Source organism: Calcarisporiella thermophila, assembly GCF_041956535.1.
Source record: "Calcarisporiella thermophila strain CBS 279.70 unplaced genomic scaffold VTP21scaffold_10, whole genome shotgun sequence".
In the NCBI taxonomy this organism is placed as follows: Eukaryota; Fungi; Calcarisporiellomycota; class Calcarisporiellomycetes; order Calcarisporiellales; family Calcarisporiellaceae; genus Calcarisporiella; species Calcarisporiella thermophila.
Window position 1 is genome coordinate 875,021 of NW_027192200.1, and position 15,612 is coordinate 890,632.

The 15,612-nt window shown below is 41.0% G+C and overlaps 9 protein-coding genes across 9 annotated transcripts; 4 read left to right on the plus strand and 5 right to left on the minus strand.

Moving 5' to 3' along the window:
- Positions 1-1,830: 1,830 nt before the first annotated feature.
- Positions 1,831-2,342, plus strand: VTP21DRAFT_1094 (uncharacterized protein; the record flags this gene model as incomplete). The annotated part of the gene is made up of 3 exons (XM_069390330.1): positions 1,831-1,843; positions 1,917-1,967; positions 2,029-2,342. 3 exons carry the CDS (start codon positions 1,831-1,833, stop codon positions 2,340-2,342), a joined length of 378 nt encoding a protein of 125 aa, XP_069251983.1.
- A 519-nt stretch (positions 2,343-2,861) lies between these two features.
- Positions 2,862-3,390, minus strand: VTP21DRAFT_1095 (uncharacterized protein; the record flags this gene model as incomplete). The annotated part of the gene is made up of 2 exons (XM_069390341.1): positions 2,862-3,180; positions 3,272-3,390. The coding sequence occupies 2 exons, from the start codon at positions 3,388-3,390 to the stop codon at positions 2,862-2,864; spliced, it is 438 nt and encodes a 145-aa protein (XP_069251984.1).
- Positions 3,391-3,417: 27 nt separating this feature from the next.
- On the minus strand, positions 3,418-3,708 carry VTP21DRAFT_1096 (uncharacterized protein; the record flags this gene model as incomplete). Its single annotated transcript, XM_069390352.1, has 1 exon — positions 3,418-3,708. One exon carries the CDS (start codon positions 3,706-3,708, stop codon positions 3,418-3,420), a length of 291 nt encoding a protein of 96 aa, XP_069251985.1.
- A 981-nt stretch (positions 3,709-4,689) lies between these two features.
- VTP21DRAFT_1097 (uncharacterized protein) lies at positions 4,690-4,944 on the plus strand (the record flags this gene model as incomplete). The annotated part of the gene is made up of 1 exon (XM_069390363.1): positions 4,690-4,944. One exon carries the CDS (start codon positions 4,690-4,692, stop codon positions 4,942-4,944), a length of 255 nt encoding a protein of 84 aa, XP_069251986.1.
- A 1,126-nt stretch (positions 4,945-6,070) lies between these two features.
- Positions 6,071-7,411, minus strand: VTP21DRAFT_1098 (uncharacterized protein; the record flags this gene model as incomplete). The annotated part of the gene is made up of 1 exon (XM_069390374.1): positions 6,071-7,411. One exon carries the CDS (start codon positions 7,409-7,411, stop codon positions 6,071-6,073), a length of 1,341 nt encoding a protein of 446 aa, XP_069251987.1.
- Positions 7,412-8,477: 1,066 nt separating this feature from the next.
- Positions 8,478-10,463, plus strand: VTP21DRAFT_1099 (uncharacterized protein; the record flags this gene model as incomplete). The annotated part of the gene is made up of 1 exon (XM_069390385.1): positions 8,478-10,463. One exon carries the CDS (start codon positions 8,478-8,480, stop codon positions 10,461-10,463), a length of 1,986 nt encoding a protein of 661 aa, XP_069251988.1.
- Positions 10,464-10,800: 337 nt separating this feature from the next.
- VTP21DRAFT_1100 (uncharacterized protein) lies at positions 10,801-11,680 on the plus strand (the record flags this gene model as incomplete). The annotated part of the gene is made up of 4 exons (XM_069390398.1): positions 10,801-10,871; positions 10,951-11,098; positions 11,164-11,239; positions 11,298-11,680. 4 exons carry the CDS (start codon positions 10,801-10,803, stop codon positions 11,678-11,680), a joined length of 678 nt encoding a protein of 225 aa, XP_069251989.1.
- Positions 11,681-12,926: 1,246 nt separating this feature from the next.
- On the minus strand, positions 12,927-13,574 carry VTP21DRAFT_1101 (uncharacterized protein; the record flags this gene model as incomplete). The annotated part of the gene is made up of 1 exon (XM_069390409.1): positions 12,927-13,574. The coding sequence occupies one exon, from the start codon at positions 13,572-13,574 to the stop codon at positions 12,927-12,929; it is 648 nt and encodes a 215-aa protein (XP_069251990.1).
- A 528-nt stretch (positions 13,575-14,102) lies between these two features.
- Positions 14,103-15,428, minus strand: VTP21DRAFT_1102 (uncharacterized protein; the record flags this gene model as incomplete). Its single annotated transcript, XM_069390420.1, has 1 exon — positions 14,103-15,428. The coding sequence occupies one exon, from the start codon at positions 15,426-15,428 to the stop codon at positions 14,103-14,105; it is 1,326 nt and encodes a 441-aa protein (XP_069251991.1).
- Positions 15,429-15,612: the final 184 nt, after the last annotated feature.

Genomic DNA, 15,612 nt, shown 5'->3' on the forward strand with positions numbered 1-15,612 from the left:
ATTATGATGATATTAGTTGTTTGGCTTCGCTATTCACAGCCCCAAGCCACTCAGAGCATCTCTTTCAAACTCAGTTTTTGGATTGGGCTCGCCGACTCTCTGTATAGAGCAACCTATATCATTAGAAAAGCCGAGGATTTTCTCGATGATGTTGTACCCACAAATATTTGGCTTGCCAGAATTATCTTATGGTCTTTCGTCTTTTTTCCCATGTGGTTTTCTCTTCTCACTGTGAGCATTGCTTTCGATCTCCAGCTCTCTGCTTTTCACAAAAATATTAGCGTGGTGCGGTTCCAGAGGTGGTATCTTCCGCTATCCACATTTTTAGCGTTCAGTCTATCGTCACCACAGCTATTCTGTGGTAAAGCGTGGTGGAATCCAAAAAGCGTATGTGTTGGATTACTCGATGCTACTTCACATCGTCATTTTATGAAAGAACTCATTTTTTTAGAAATATATTGGCACCGATTGGTCACCTGAATTTGAACTTGCCACGACTGTATTGTACAATATCATTGTATTAGGCGGCATTTTATACTCTTTTATTATTATATCTATCGGCGTTATATATGTTTTCCGGACAATTTTTGACTCACGTAGAGAACGACTTCATCATAGAAGTGAGGATCGTAATAGAGAACGACTTGTTATGATGTCAGTGATTCGACTTCTTGGATACCCTTTAGTACTCATCATAACTATGCCAGCCGAATGCATAATGAGAATAGTGTTCATTACACACAACCGATTCACTCCTTTCGGCGAAATTACTGATAGGGCGAAGGCAACTATAACTGGTATGCAAGGCATATTCAGTTTAATTATCTTCTTGTTTAACCCGACATTTTCGAGTGCACTTGGAGAATTTTCATTTTTCAAAAACCGGAATGTACACCATTCTAGCTCACAAAGCATTTCAAACGCATCCACAAAATTAGGTGGGAGAGATTCGGCTCTTCGGTTTGAGCCACAAGAAAGTGCTGCTGTCAAATATGTTCCTAATATTGAGAAACAGCCTTTGGCATCACTTCGGAAAGTAAAATTTGAAAATGAGGGAGAAAGGAAGGATGTAGCAGAAGCTGATATTCAATTTCAACCGAGATCCTCAACAATAGCAGGTCAGCTACAAGTACTATTCTCTTCAACAGATATTCCTGATCAACAGGAAGTGGGAACCGAAAGTAAAATAATTTTTGGGAGAAAATTTTGTAACGAAAAAGGTAATTGTCGTATGATATTATATATAGACTAAGTTTTCTAAAGAATTGTATATATTAAATAGTAATACATTATATTTTGCCAAATGACGAAATGGAGATAGATCGTTTAATAAACCAGCATTATTTGTTTCGGTCAGTATCTTTCAATTCATTTCGATACATATCGAATGAAACTCACCTTTCAGCTCGCCTTTTTTTTAGACGTCTATTCAAGAATCATAATTTTCTCTCTCCAGTACAAATCGGTTTAAAAAATGGAGCAATGGTATTGGATGTTGGGTAAGTAATAAAAGAATATTTTCAAGATTACCTTAAATTCACTATGAATTATTTAATAAGATGTGGCCTAGGCACCTGGACCATGGAAATGGCATCCGATTTTCCGGCCAGTTATTTTTATGGTATTGATATTTGTAGCACATTTCCCCTACGAATCGTACCTGAAAACTGCAGCTTCCAAGTTGCAAATATCCTTGACAAACTACCATTTATGGATGGATCACTTGACTTCATATATATTCGATGTCTGAATCTTGGCATATATCAAAGCGAGTGGCCAACTGTAATAGAGGAAGTTGTAAGGATTTTGAAACCGGGAGGATATTTAGAAATGGTAGATATTGGTACGTACTGTATATAATGATAGTCAAGGAGATCCTAAGGTCAAAACTCATATTTATTATCTATTTTTTATAGACTATGCTTTTCAGGGTGAGGGCAAAGCGTTCCAAAAATTTTCGGAAGGAAGTGAGTATATATTTTTCTCAACTTTAAAATATTGAATAAAAATCGAAATGTTTTACAATAGTTTATAATACTCTGCGTGCACGCGATATCAACCCTTCATTGGCACATAAAATTTACGAGTATTTGAAGTCAATAGGGATGGAAGAGGTACAATCTCGGCGCGTAAATCTACCAGTTGGCAAATCTTCTGGAGAACTTGGTGAACTTGGTTTGGAGAGCTGGGTGCAATTATTAAATTCTTTGAAGCCTCATCTTGCTCAGGTGATGTATATAAGCAGTGAGGAATACGACGAATTGCAACAGGATGTTTATCAAGAATTGATTGAAAATAGTACTAAAATTGAAATAGTATGTACCTATGGTAAAAAGCCATAAATATAAATGGATAAATTAAAGAACGTTAAATAAGAGAACATATAGAAAAAATTAGCAATTTTAATGAAAATATTTCGTTATACCAGGTTTATTTAAGTAAATAATTCTTACTGAAGCCTAGCGTATGCGACGACTTAAGGGAATTGGACAAGGCAAAGTCAGCAGTCCACGCTTCACGATGATGAGGCCGATTTATTGGATAAATGAGCTGGTACAAAGAAATAAGAAATAGTAAACAAAAAAAAAATATCGTACGATTATCTGAACGCGATTTTGCTATAAATATGTTTCCTCGGCCGTCGCAAGAAGAGGGGAGGGAAATAACTCAAACAAAAAAACAAAAAAAAATTATTATAAAATTATAAAAAAAAAAGAAAATTTTGAGGGGAGGGAAGTGAAGCGTGGACTGCTGACTGCGCCTTGTCCATTTCCCTTAAGCCGTCGCATACGCTAGGCTTAAGTAAGAATTAGTCTGCGGACTTTGTCAGCAGTCCACGCTTCAGGATGATACAGAGGGACCTACTGTGTGTTTTCGCGGTCGGTCGAGAGGATCACACTGGTGATATCTACGTTGAACGCTCGATCTCTTCTGTAGAAGAGGTCGAAGGTAGATGACGATGCCCAATTTCCTAGTGTTACCACCGTGTCTACGTCGAATCCTCGTAATGCGAGCGTTGCACCCATCTTGCGTGCGTCGTGAGCGCGTAATTTGGATCCAGCAATCCCAAAGATTGACTTGATCCATTGATATAAGGTTGAAGGCTTGGCTGGAAGTCCGGTATTGGGAATCAGAAAGATCTTTGTTGCTTCCACGAGTTTTCCTTTAGCTTGACACCTCCTACGATACTCGATGAATCACTCTACTGGGCACAAACAAGGGTCTGTGTGACGATGGAGGTGAAATTCTTTAACTACACGTTGATTCTTACTTGTCTCCTTTGGGCAATCGATTACTCCCCTCAAAGCCCTGTCGTTGATGACTATTGACCGACAATCTATGTGATCCAAGTCTGAGACTCTTGAAAATGTGACTATTGCGAATAACCATGTCAGTTTGTACATGAGCGCGCGCAAATTAAGTGCTGAGTTTGTCGTCTTTAAAATGTTTAATGATCGGGGAGATGTCCACCGGTCTTTCAACAAGGTTGATAGGTGGTGCCTCTCTAGCTATTTCTCTATGAACCTCAACAACCAAGGAGTCCTGATAAGAGTTTTCACCTGATTGAATTTCACTAATCGCTGAACAATAAAGTTGACAAGACTTTGCGGCTTTTCCTTGTTTGTGCTGCTCAACCAAATGGCTACTATTGCCGATGCCGGGTCTTTGAAAGGCGGGATGTAGTTTGCTACACACCACGCGATCCATTTCTTTTGCGCTGAGGAATAGTTGCGATGCTTGGCCAGTCCCCCTTTGCCTCATTGCAGCAATTCCTGTGTATCTAGAAAAGCGTTCTTTTTCCTCCACTCTTCCCTGAGATGCGCCAAGCGGTCAAATACTACGATTTGATCTTCAGTGGGTGCTTTGTCTGTGTTGTTGCCAGATGAATTGCCTTCTTCGGAATCCTGATCGGACCCTCCAGTTTCGTCTGTGGCAAAAAGGGAAACCATGGGGCTGATAGTCAATATGGAGTTATTATAGTTAGGTTCACTTGTTCCAACATCATCTTCCTAAGAACTCGTGCTCTCATCCGTCCATGGCGGATTGGTATATTGGTTACCTTTTTTACCCAATTCTGCGCCAGAGCGTCCGTCGCTGCTGCTCCGGGCTCTGGGTATCTGGAGAAGAACCTTAGGAAACGGTTCGTGAGCTTGTCTACGAAGAGATCGACTGTGTGGGGTCCCCATTTTTTCTCGATTCTTGAGAACACTGTCGTCTGTGAACCAAGACTGGTTTGCCTTGATCTTTCTTGAAGCCGCGTCTGCTTCTGTGTTTAGTGATCCTGGAATGTATTCTGCTATCAGATGAATTCGCCGAGTCAAACATTCTGTCCAGATCTCTCTCGCTAGCGAATTGAGACGGGGTGATCTGGTACCACAGAAGTTGTTCACGTATGCCAACACTGTTGAGTTGTCGGTCCGAATCAAGAGAGTTATGTTCTTGAGGGCTGGAAAGGAGTGTAGACACAGCTGTATCGCCTTTAGCTCCTTCCAATTGATATGGTATTGACTCTCTGTTTCTGACCATGGCCCGCCTATGGTAAGGGATCCGAATTTCGCTCCCCATCCACTGTCTGACGCGTACGTCGTAGCGATTCCAGATGGCGCCGGAGGAAGTAATGATTTCCCGTTCCACTTTTTGAGCTCTTCTGCCCACCACTCTAGCTCCTCTAAAGCTTCCTTTGGGAGGATGAACGAGGCGTCCCAGTCTAGGTTGGTGTTCAGTGCTCTGATGTGTGCCATCATCAGTGACCTCGAAAACAGTCTTCCTGGCATTATTGCTGGAAAGGCTGCATTCAATGCTCCCAGAAATGCTGTCAATTGTCTAGGAGTTGTGAAGCCTGCATTGTGCAATCCGATGGCTGTGCAAGCAATGTCTCGTACCTTTTTCCTTGGTAACTTGAGAGATATTTTCCGCGTGTCGATGCTGAATCCCAAATGTTAGATCGTCTGGGTCGGGGTGAAGACCGATTTTTCCTGGTTAATCAGGAACCCTTATCTTTCCAACGTCTGGACTACTATCTGAGTATGTTCCATCGCTTTCTGTCACGGGGGGGCTGCGATCAGTAAATCGTCCAGATAGCAACTCAAGCGGTCTTGTTGCCAGTGCGACTTGTTTTGCCAGGTCCGTTGTAGCGGTTCTTATGGGCAGACTTAATAAAAATAATATAGTAAATTGGTGAGGAAACATGAACAAAAACAAAGGAATTGAATAATCAGATGTTATAATAATCAGACGATAAATTACTACGATCAGGAGATAAACGGCCTATTCAAAAACAATAAAAATATTAAGATTAAAAGATAAGATTAAATATTACTATTGAGCGAATTGGTTGAGGAAAGTTTAGGAATAACTTGAATGGTTCGTCCCGCTACATCTGACAACTATAGGTCGTGCTTCTTGGCAATTTTACTCATACAAGAGAGTAAAGATGAATTCATTGGGGGCGCCTCGTACCTCATTCCTTTCCTTGGAGGGTTCTCGTCACAGATCCCTTTCCATTCTTCCGAGGTCAGGTTAACATTTTCTTCGTTTGCTGATCTTTGCTCAAAACGTCCTGCAAGCTCTTGGGGACTCTTACCAATGTGTCTCGCGTATGGAAACTTTTGGAAATAGTGCGTCTTGTAGCTCCCTCACGGAATCGCTCTCTGATTCACTATGAAGAACTTCGGGTTGGGAATCCATCTTTAAACGGAAGTAACCAGCTCAAAACGGTCGAGGAATTATCTTCAAGCCAACTCTTTTATAGTTAGAACAATCCATCTCGGATTTTCAGGTTATTTTGTACTTTATTTTTCTTCAAGTTTCTTTGGTTTTCTAGCACACTGTTTTCTCTGTACCGGCTCATTAAACATAATAAGTTGGGCTTCGTCCTCGTGAAGCCGGGACTACTGAATTTAGCCTGTTCATTTTGCTTAAGCCGTCGCATACGCTGGGCTTAGGCAAGAAATACACCAGGCTTGACATTTTCTAGTTTTGGGCATTAATACCAGGTCTCAGCCGCAGGACTGATTCTCTGGCTAACCCGTTTATTTTAAATTATCTAAGCAAAATACATAAGTAGAAATTAAAAGTTGTTTGAAAATATCTTGTCTGCTTCAAGCGTCTCTAGAACGTCTGTACGCAATGTAATAAGCACATTCAACCCACCCTCGGGCCAATGTAGTGGCGAAGGCAGGATAATTAGTGCACCTTCAAAAGGTAGAGGTGGTGTCATGACTCGTGTTGGCGTGCCGTATCCAAAGTCAACACCATAGATCGCAAATTTAGCCCAACTAGAACTCAAGACATAGCTTTCAGGAATATTTCTGGAGATTGCGGGATGAATTATTGATTTATCCGGTTGCTTTTCTATCCATTCTAAACTTTGACCCAAGTATATGTTGTTGACTTGATTAATTGCGGAGCGAATGGATAATGCCAGGCGACCAACTTGTTCTTCACTGGAAACAATATCGGCTGGAAGCCTCGTGAGCTTGCAAATAACTAGTGATCCAAATGAGTTGGCCGGTAGTTGTGGCTCAAATTTGGGGCGAGTATCTATTACTATTCCGCAGGTAACTTCTTGGTCGCCATCAACTCTACGCGCTCGTGTGATTGCGCTCCAAAGGTGCGCAAGTAGGGCATCATGCGTCGATATCCAAGCTTCCTTGTCGTCTATTTTGCACGCGGCTGCGGCCTTGAGCTCTCTTAATGCTTCTTTTGAAAACACAAAGCTTCGCATTTCTAGTTTTGCTGCATTTTGTGAAACCTCTTCGGAGACTTGTGAATCCACTTCGAAATCGGGCGAGTAATCCGTGCCATCGACATTTCCTCTCGGGGTGATAGCACTAGGGTCCCACATTATTTTGTCGTACCCTATACCACGTGTCACTTGTCCCCAAAGTTTTAGAAAGAGATCAACGGAAGAAAAATCTGCAATACGGTGGTGCATGTTGATGCCTAATGCGACGGATCCGCAAGGATAGCGTGTGAGGCGAGCAGCAAACAGAGGGGATGGCAGTTTTTGTGCAAAGAGGCCCATTGGACACAGATCTTCGGCAACTTCTGCTGGTTGAAAAGCAGAAGAACCGGCATCGGGAAAAGTTGAGGTTGTTTGTGCTACAGAAAAATGCACCCCCGGCATAGAATTTCGCTCGAAAGAAATCTCCCAGCTATTGTCTGCGATTGCGCGGAGTAAACCACTTACAACGGGAATGATGTCGATGGTTTGCTTTAGAGAATCAAGTAGTTGCCAATGGGGCATAAACTCTTCTTTGGAGCTTAAATTCGATGGTTTCTTGAAATAGCACACAACACTAATATACATCGGAAGAGTCACAGATTCGATGCCGGTAAGCCGGATGGGCTTGGACGGGAGTGTCGTGGTGATGGAGGGCTTAATGCAGAAGTCGTGGAGGATTTTCATTATTACAAATAATAATATATGTTTAATTATTCCTCGTAATCAAGGCTCATCGCTAAACCCTCTGTTTTCTTTTTATATTACAGTCGCGTAATCCGTTTCCACGGATAAATCTTTCTCGTTATCGTTTTTCTAGCATCGAGACACGATTCGGATCCAATTTTGACACTTGGGATAGATTTCTGACAAGTGTTCCAGTAGTATGAAAGCATACTCTGGTTTTCGTCTTGTACTCTCCCAAGAAAATTACTCAAAGTAGTATACTTTTATATGACTCGCTAAGTATCGAGTTAGCAGCTGAGTGTTGAAATTGCTATTGGATAGATTTTAGGAAAATTTATGTTCATATTGAATATGACAGAGTTAACATATATGGCAGGTTTTGTTGTCATGGGTCGTGATACTTCTTTAATACAAATAAAGCAAAAAATAAAGGGAGTGATCCTCGGCTCTACAAATGAAAATACCGGACTACAATACCGTTTAAAGTACATCAAGGATTTATGGATTTGGTAATCAGGTAAGCATATGATGTGATGTGTTAAGACAGAGTCTGGGCGCTAATCAACACTTAAAAATGGGCGCATGCAAAATAACTTCCAGGGATGCTACAGTATGCATGATTCATATTCAATGATCCGATTTATGTAAGCAGCATTGCTCCCCATTCTAAAAGTTAGATTTAAATTAGTATTATGACATTATTTGAGAATATTATCTAATTTGAGAGTCTCATTAATACGAGTCATAGTAGTAATAGAATATATTTTCTGATAATGGAGGGGCGCTCTTCGAGAATTCGATAATAATAATGTAACGATTTTGATAAGCAGGAATTTTGTAATTTTGAATACTATGATATTGTGTTTACCAGCAAAAGGTACTCAATAGAAGATTAGCTTTTTCCACATTATCATTATTATTGGAAATAAATCCATAAAAATAGAGAACCTATTCTTTTAATTTTGCTTTTACCATACTCGAAATATCTAGTTGATCTTGTATATCTCTTGACAAATCAGTCCTGCATGTCCCCTTTTTTCTTATAATATTCCCTTTATATTGCGCCATGAATACGTACCTTTTTATTGCTGTTCTATTGGCGTCAACATTTGTCATAGGAACCTCCAAGCTGTTAGGTGAAACGGCGGAAAAACGGATCGAAAGTTTCGGACCCGTTATATCGAATACTCAGATTTACAAAACTGAGGAAGCTTCAGAAGTGCGACAAGGCCCATATGACCTCAAACAACAGGAGGTCTTGGAAATAGCACGCCAGTTTGCATCAACAAAGCTGACCAACTCGGAGTTCTTGGTGAAAGACATCTATAAATCTCAAATAAATGGGGTTACTCATGTCTATTTGCTTCAAGTAATTGATGGAAGGGAAGTGGTTAATAGCAATATCAACCTTAACGTCGATGCAAACGGTCGAGTTATCTCTCACGGCAACTCGTTTTTCCGCGGCAGAAACACGTTCAAAAGACAAGCTATACCAATTGACAAGGCCACTGGCGAAGTCAAGGCTCCTACCCTTGACCATTTTGGCGTCCTAAAATCGCTCGCAAAGTATCTTCATACAGAACTAGCCGACCCAGAAAATATTACTATAGAAACTGAATACTCTCCGGATGGAAAACCAATAATGCGGCTTACCAACGTGTCCTTCGCGGTCCCTGATAGCCAAGTCCTGATGCGCCAGGTCCTGATTCAGACGGAAAATGGTCATCAAATTCAACCTGCCTGGGAAATAGAGGTTGAGATGGAAAATAACTGGTTCCAAGCATACATTCACGAGGACAATGGAAATGTACTCTCAATGGTTAATTGGGTGGCTGATGCTTACTACAACGTGTTCCCATTTGGGCAAAACGATCCATCAGAAGGGCCTCGAAAAATGCTTAAAAACCCACAGGATCTGATTGCTTCACCAAAAGGCTGGCATGTTCAGGGTGACACTAAGAATTTCACTGAAACCATTGGAAACAACGTTTATGCCTATGAAAATCTTGATGGTCCATCGTTTCCAAGCTGGAAGGGAAGACAACGGGCAAATGGGGGTGAAAATCTAATATTTGATTTCCCACTCGATCTTTCACAAAACCCAAAGACCTATCTGAATGCATCGATTACCAATTTGTTTTATTGGACCAATCTCATGCATGACCTCTTCTATCGCTATGGTTTTGATGAGGTCGCTGGCAATTTCCAAGAAGACAACGGAGGCCGTGGCGGCAAAGGGAATGATGCGATATTCGCAATAGCTCAGGGTGCAAGTATACCGGCCGGTACCGAGATTATACTTCCACCCGATGGTCAGCCCGCTAGGATGCGTCTATATGTATGGACCAGGCTCAGTCCATACCGTGATGGTGACCTTGACGCAGGTCTTATAATACACGAATATAGTCATGGGATTAGTAGTCGTCTCACGGGTGGTCCGAATAACGCAAATTGCCTTAACGCAGGAGAAGCAGCAGGTTTGAGTGAAGGGTGGAGCGACTTTTTTGCTACCATTCTACGTACAACAGCCAATCACACTCGTGCTTCAGAATTTGCCATGGGTGTTTACGTGAATGGCAAAGGTATTCGTAGATACCCGTACTCTACTAGCTTCAGGTCCAATCCTGAAACTTATGGAATCATGAACAACTTATCTTATGCCGGCGCTCATCCTAAAGGCACAGTATGGGCTAACATGCTCTATGAAGTCTATTGGAATCTGGTTGATGTGCATGGTTTTAATCCAGAATGGTTTCCACCCATTACTACGGATTGGAATGAACTGCGAAAATATATCACTTCTAAAGGCAATACGTTGATGTTGCAAATTGTGGTAGATGGCCTCAAACTGCAACCATGTCGTCCCAATTTCACGCAAGCTCGCGATGCAATTTTACAGGCAGAAAAATTACTCACTAATGGTAAATTTGCTTGCGATATCTGGAAAGGTTTCGCTAAGCGCGGGCTAGGCATTGGAGCTAGAGTTATTGTTGATAACGGATCCGGGCGTGAAACACGCGAGGAGAGCTTTAAGTTACCACAAGAATGTTGAAGTTCGAGTAATGGCAAAACACATTAAAATATATAATTTACAAAGGCTTTATGGCTTAAGTGGCTATGGTTGTAAAATATTAATACAATTATAACCAAAATTAAAAAGAGGCTCGCTCAATCCGCAAATTTTCGGTTCGTTGGAATTGCTGCGTCGCTTAAAATCGAGTATTCAGTTATTGAGCAGAAATTGCACGCAAGCGCGGGATTACTACAGAAATGAGCGTACATAAAGCTTTGCTAGATTCGATAAAGCTGTTTCTTGCACACACAACATCCATCTTATAGTTGCATACAGCAGAGCGCACTAAATAATTATCCCAATGTTTAACTGAGTAATGCCTTTTCAGTGTCGTTTGTTTATTTCCGCCTGCATGGACGTGGTAAAATTTGAGCCTGAGAAAAACAGGTGTAGAAATAGAGTGGTAGGCATTGCATTCTGTTTGAATTTTGGCTTGGATTAATTGCCTCATTGCCACAATACTAAGTTTCGTCAAGTTAAGTAAACAATTTCAATGTAAAACATATGAATCTTCCAAACGTGTTCATATGCAGTTCTGGGAAAACACGAGTCATTCACAGCACCATTCCTTTGAAGCGGCTAATAATGATGAATCGCAGAGGCTCATTCTGAATGTAAATCGCTTAAGCCCGCTCCATTTTGTTCTTGCCATTGGTGTTGTGTTAACCTAGGTTGGCAGCATGATATTATCTACGAGGGAACTCGAGCAATTACGGGGCCATTCCTTGCGAAAATTGGGCGCTACCAGAGCTTAAGTTGCAATAATTACTGGAACTGATGAGGCGGTGGCTCTTGTTCTCTGTTTTTTCATAGTTTACTTGTCCAACCGAAATGGTAAGCATTATGCACTCTTGATTGCAGAATATGCAATTACAATCGTATCGATGCCCTTTCTCTCAGTAGTAGATACACTGTGGCAAGCAGTGGTGCTGGTGATTGCTGAACGATTTGGTAAAACAGTACAATCTCTGTCCCGTGACACGGTGCTTGCTCAAGCTGGGAGCAATCTTGGACTGGGGAGAGCATTTGCATATCATGAATCTCTCGATGAGTCGGGTGCACTTTTCGGACCACTGATCGTTGCTAGTATGATCGCGCTCTCCGGCTACCGTTTGGCATTCATTGTTCTTGCCATTCGGGATACTTGCATAACTGATGGTATTGTGAAGGAGTTTGAAAATATTAGACCCAAATAATTATTTAATTAATTAAATTCTGTGACCTATTATATTTTAACAGAAAAATTATGTCGAGTAGGAGACTAATAATAATGTAAACTTTACACTTGTTATCCCATATATCCCTGACATTAAACAATAATTTATGTAAGTCCCAATGCAAAATACACTTCTAAAAAAAAAAGAGATTAAGCATTAAAAGTAACAATACAAAAATTTTTTTTGCAGGGAGGAATTATTTGAGATTGGAGATTGAGGCATTAGAGCCGACAGCATAAACATAGTCACGGATCGATATACTTTGTTAAAATTTTAACTAAGATCTTTTAAGTAACCCTTTTCGGGGGAACAGTGAAAATAGGTTGTGATAAAACTACAGCTCTTAGACTATTTTCAGTAGTATATTAAAGGAAGAAAAACTGGTTTCCCAGGGTGCTGAGTTTGGAAATATCCATATTTATATTTTGCTGTTTTTGATTATAAGGACATTATTGAAAATTTAACTCACTTTGTTCATTTATTTGATTATTTTCTAACTCCTCATTTATTAAAACAGCTTAACCATTACTTGTGTTTTTTAATCAAAAATAAAAATGAAACCTCTTTCAAACAATATCCGCACTAGCATTATTCAGCTCGCTAAAGAGAGAGAGTCCTCTTATCAAATCGCCAATGCATTGGTCATTCATTTCACTACCGCAGCTAAGATTGTAAGAGAAGAAGTAAATCGACCCCCCGATCTTAAAAGGCGATTCGCTGGCCGCTCTTGTATTTTGAGTAAGAGAGAAGAGAGGAAGGTAGTATCGTTGATAACTTTGGGTCAGTGCAAAAACTCAACCGATGTGAGAAAATTTTTCAAAGAGGAATACAACAGAGAATTGACCGCTGATACCATGAGGAGGGTAATCCAAAGAGAAAAATATTGATTCAAGTGCGCCCAAAGAAGCCTCTTCTCTCAGCTGGACACCGTAGTCGGCGCCTGGAGTTCGAGAGAAGGCATTTAAATTGGGCTGTGAAAGATTGGAAGCGAGTGATGTTTTACGATGAGACTAAATTAATGTTTTCAAATGCAGCAGGAAAGCAATACCAGCGCAAGTGATTTTTCAAAAAAAAAAGTACCCAGTGAAACTAATATTTATCCTTTAGACTATGGTGGCATATAACTCTGAAAATCGTGTAGGGGTTGCAGTTTTATCTCAACATAGTTTCAGTTTTCCTCTGAATGAGGTAACTGAATTATTGATATTTTAACAAAGAATATCGATTAGTGACTATGATTTTGCGGTCGGCTGTAAATTTTAATATTCTCAGAAACATGACTTGCTACGGTAGTGCGAGGACAGTTGAGATCGTCAGTCCATTCTTCACTACCGACACAGTGCCAACAAGTAAACAACTCGTTTGGATCTACCATCTTTTTAATCGCTTTTAGGCGAGGATAATTATCACCAAAGTAGGATTTTTGCCACTCTGGATCGTTCCGATCGGACTCGTTCATATAACAACCAGAATCAGGGGTAATCTCTTTAAGCAACTGGGTTGCACGTGTTGTCACATCATTACGAAGATTTATCTCTTCTATCGTGACATTAGCTCCCCAGCTACTTCTTAAAATTACGTGTAATATCGCCCTCTGCCAGGCCGGATTAACCGAGGTGTCATTGTAATTATTTTGTGCAACAGCATTTCCAGCGAAAAAATGACTTACTGTCAGCCGATCGATAAGAGGTGCGTTATGTACTTGCTTGAATGAGTCAGTTAGTTGATCAAGCGATTTATTGGTTTCAAAGTTACTTTTGGGGATCAATCGTGATCCGGAAGCTGCACTGCCACCAACAGGGTCTGTGCATGAATTGTTGTTCATGCATTTCAAGGTAAAATACCAATCGGTATACTTGGAGAAAGCAGCCATTTTTTCAAACGCAAATGTGGACCCTTTATGTCTATTCACATAATCTATCAGTGGCAAGAAGGTTGAGTTGGCATTGATCAATTGGCGCTCGGATTAAGAAAAAAGATGTCAAGGGATTCCTCTATTAGAAAGAAATAGCCTGCCCAACCGGCATCTGGCATTGATGGCAGAAGTCACAACAGTTCACGAGTTAATCCCTTGGTGCTAGCAGTGCCATTAGTTTGAATGGAATAGAAAGCAGCAGTTACCTCATTGAGTTCTTTATGGGTTTTATGCGTAACCGATACCACAAATTCAAATGTCCCGCCACCACACCGCGCAAAGCCCAAAACAAATCTTTTCTTTGACAAGAGTTGGCCATGCGAAGTTTTCCATTTGCGGCGACAAATTTAAATTCCAAGATATTATCTGCATTCAGTCCGAGGAGAGATGAAATGGCACTGTGGCCTCAACCTTGAACTTAGCCACCAGCAGCTCCCACCGTCCGTGACGAGACGCCTACCACGACTAAGCAACGTTCACCAGCAGTTATTGAAGGTGAGTAAGGTATGATGCATCGATGCATTTATTTCGAAGTACCTCCTCTATAGCCTCAATAACCAATGGCTCATCCATGACCCAATAGAAGCTATTATTATCGCGGTGCAGGGCACATAAGTTGTAAATGAATGAAACCTTGCCACGATGAAGTTTGAATGCCATAACCATGCGACAAAAAAGAGGTGCGATCTCCTTGTACTTTTCAATTTTGCTTTCAATTTCTGCAACTAGGTCCACTCTCAACAGTTGAATAGTCTGATTCATAGCTTTATCAATTAATTCTTGCTTGAATCCAGTACCAGTATCGCATAAAGCAGAGAGCTCTTTAATGACTCTGGTTCCAAATCGAGCACGTCCACTGAGCTTCTGTCGCTTGGCATCGGCAATTACGCAACCATCCAAGTTAAGATTCCTCTTTAACATTTTCTCCACAGCCTCACCATCACATGATGGGAAGTTGACAATCTTTAAAAAGTTCTCAGGCTTGCCGGTCGCCATATAGACATGGTCTGCATTGCCAAAAGATAGTGAGGTTCCAAGGACAATTAAAGTCGCGCGTATCCTGGAAACTGATGAACACAAAGGCGTGAGAAAGCCACGACGATATATGCTCTTTAACATTAACTTGTTGTCCATTAGATCCTTCTCGCTCTTGTTGACTGCTGATGGTGCAATAAACCGACCTTTCAGGATGTATTCTTCTGCTATATGCGCCTCATCTAATGCAATTGCGAGTCCTCTATTGCCGATCTTCTCCGCAATTATGTTCTGAACTCGTCGGAACATTGCTCGAATTGTAATGTTATCATACACACGTAGTGCTTCCACTAGTTCTCCGATTGTTGACATTCCATTAGTAGTCTGCTCGCGGAAGAACTGTTCTGGTGAGAGATCACTGTTAATGTCGAAGAGCATCAACAGGAACAACAGGCGAGCTAGGAACTCTAGGTTGATGCGATCTTCGATTAAGCCTTTCAGCCTGCTGTCCTTGGATAATACCTGATCAAATGACTCTGGAGGCTTCTCATATACCCTGCGATGAAAATCATAGGCTTCTTTCGCGAGATTGTCAAAATTTGGATCCTGAAATCCCGGTGGTTTGCGAGAGTGTCGATCAGTACATACAACGTACACAACAAAGTGATGTCTTGCCAAATCAACTACTGTGGCTGTTTTCCCTGATCCTGACCGAGCGATCAATGCTACAACGCAGTGGTCAGTTAACTTGCTAGCATCGCCGTTAACAATATCAAGCAAAGTTTGAGGATTATCTGAAGTTACTGTTGGGTCCATGTCCAACAACTTTCCGAGCATTGGTAGGTTGATGTCTGCCGCTGTATGGCCATATGGTAAAATGGATTTATAGAAGCGGCCGAATATTTTCTTTTGACTCTGCTCGACGCTAGCTTTATCCACTATGTGAGCATTGTGGCTCTTTTTCGATATGGAGATGATTTGGTTCAGTGTTGCAGTAATTCGGTCATGTTGAACGAATATC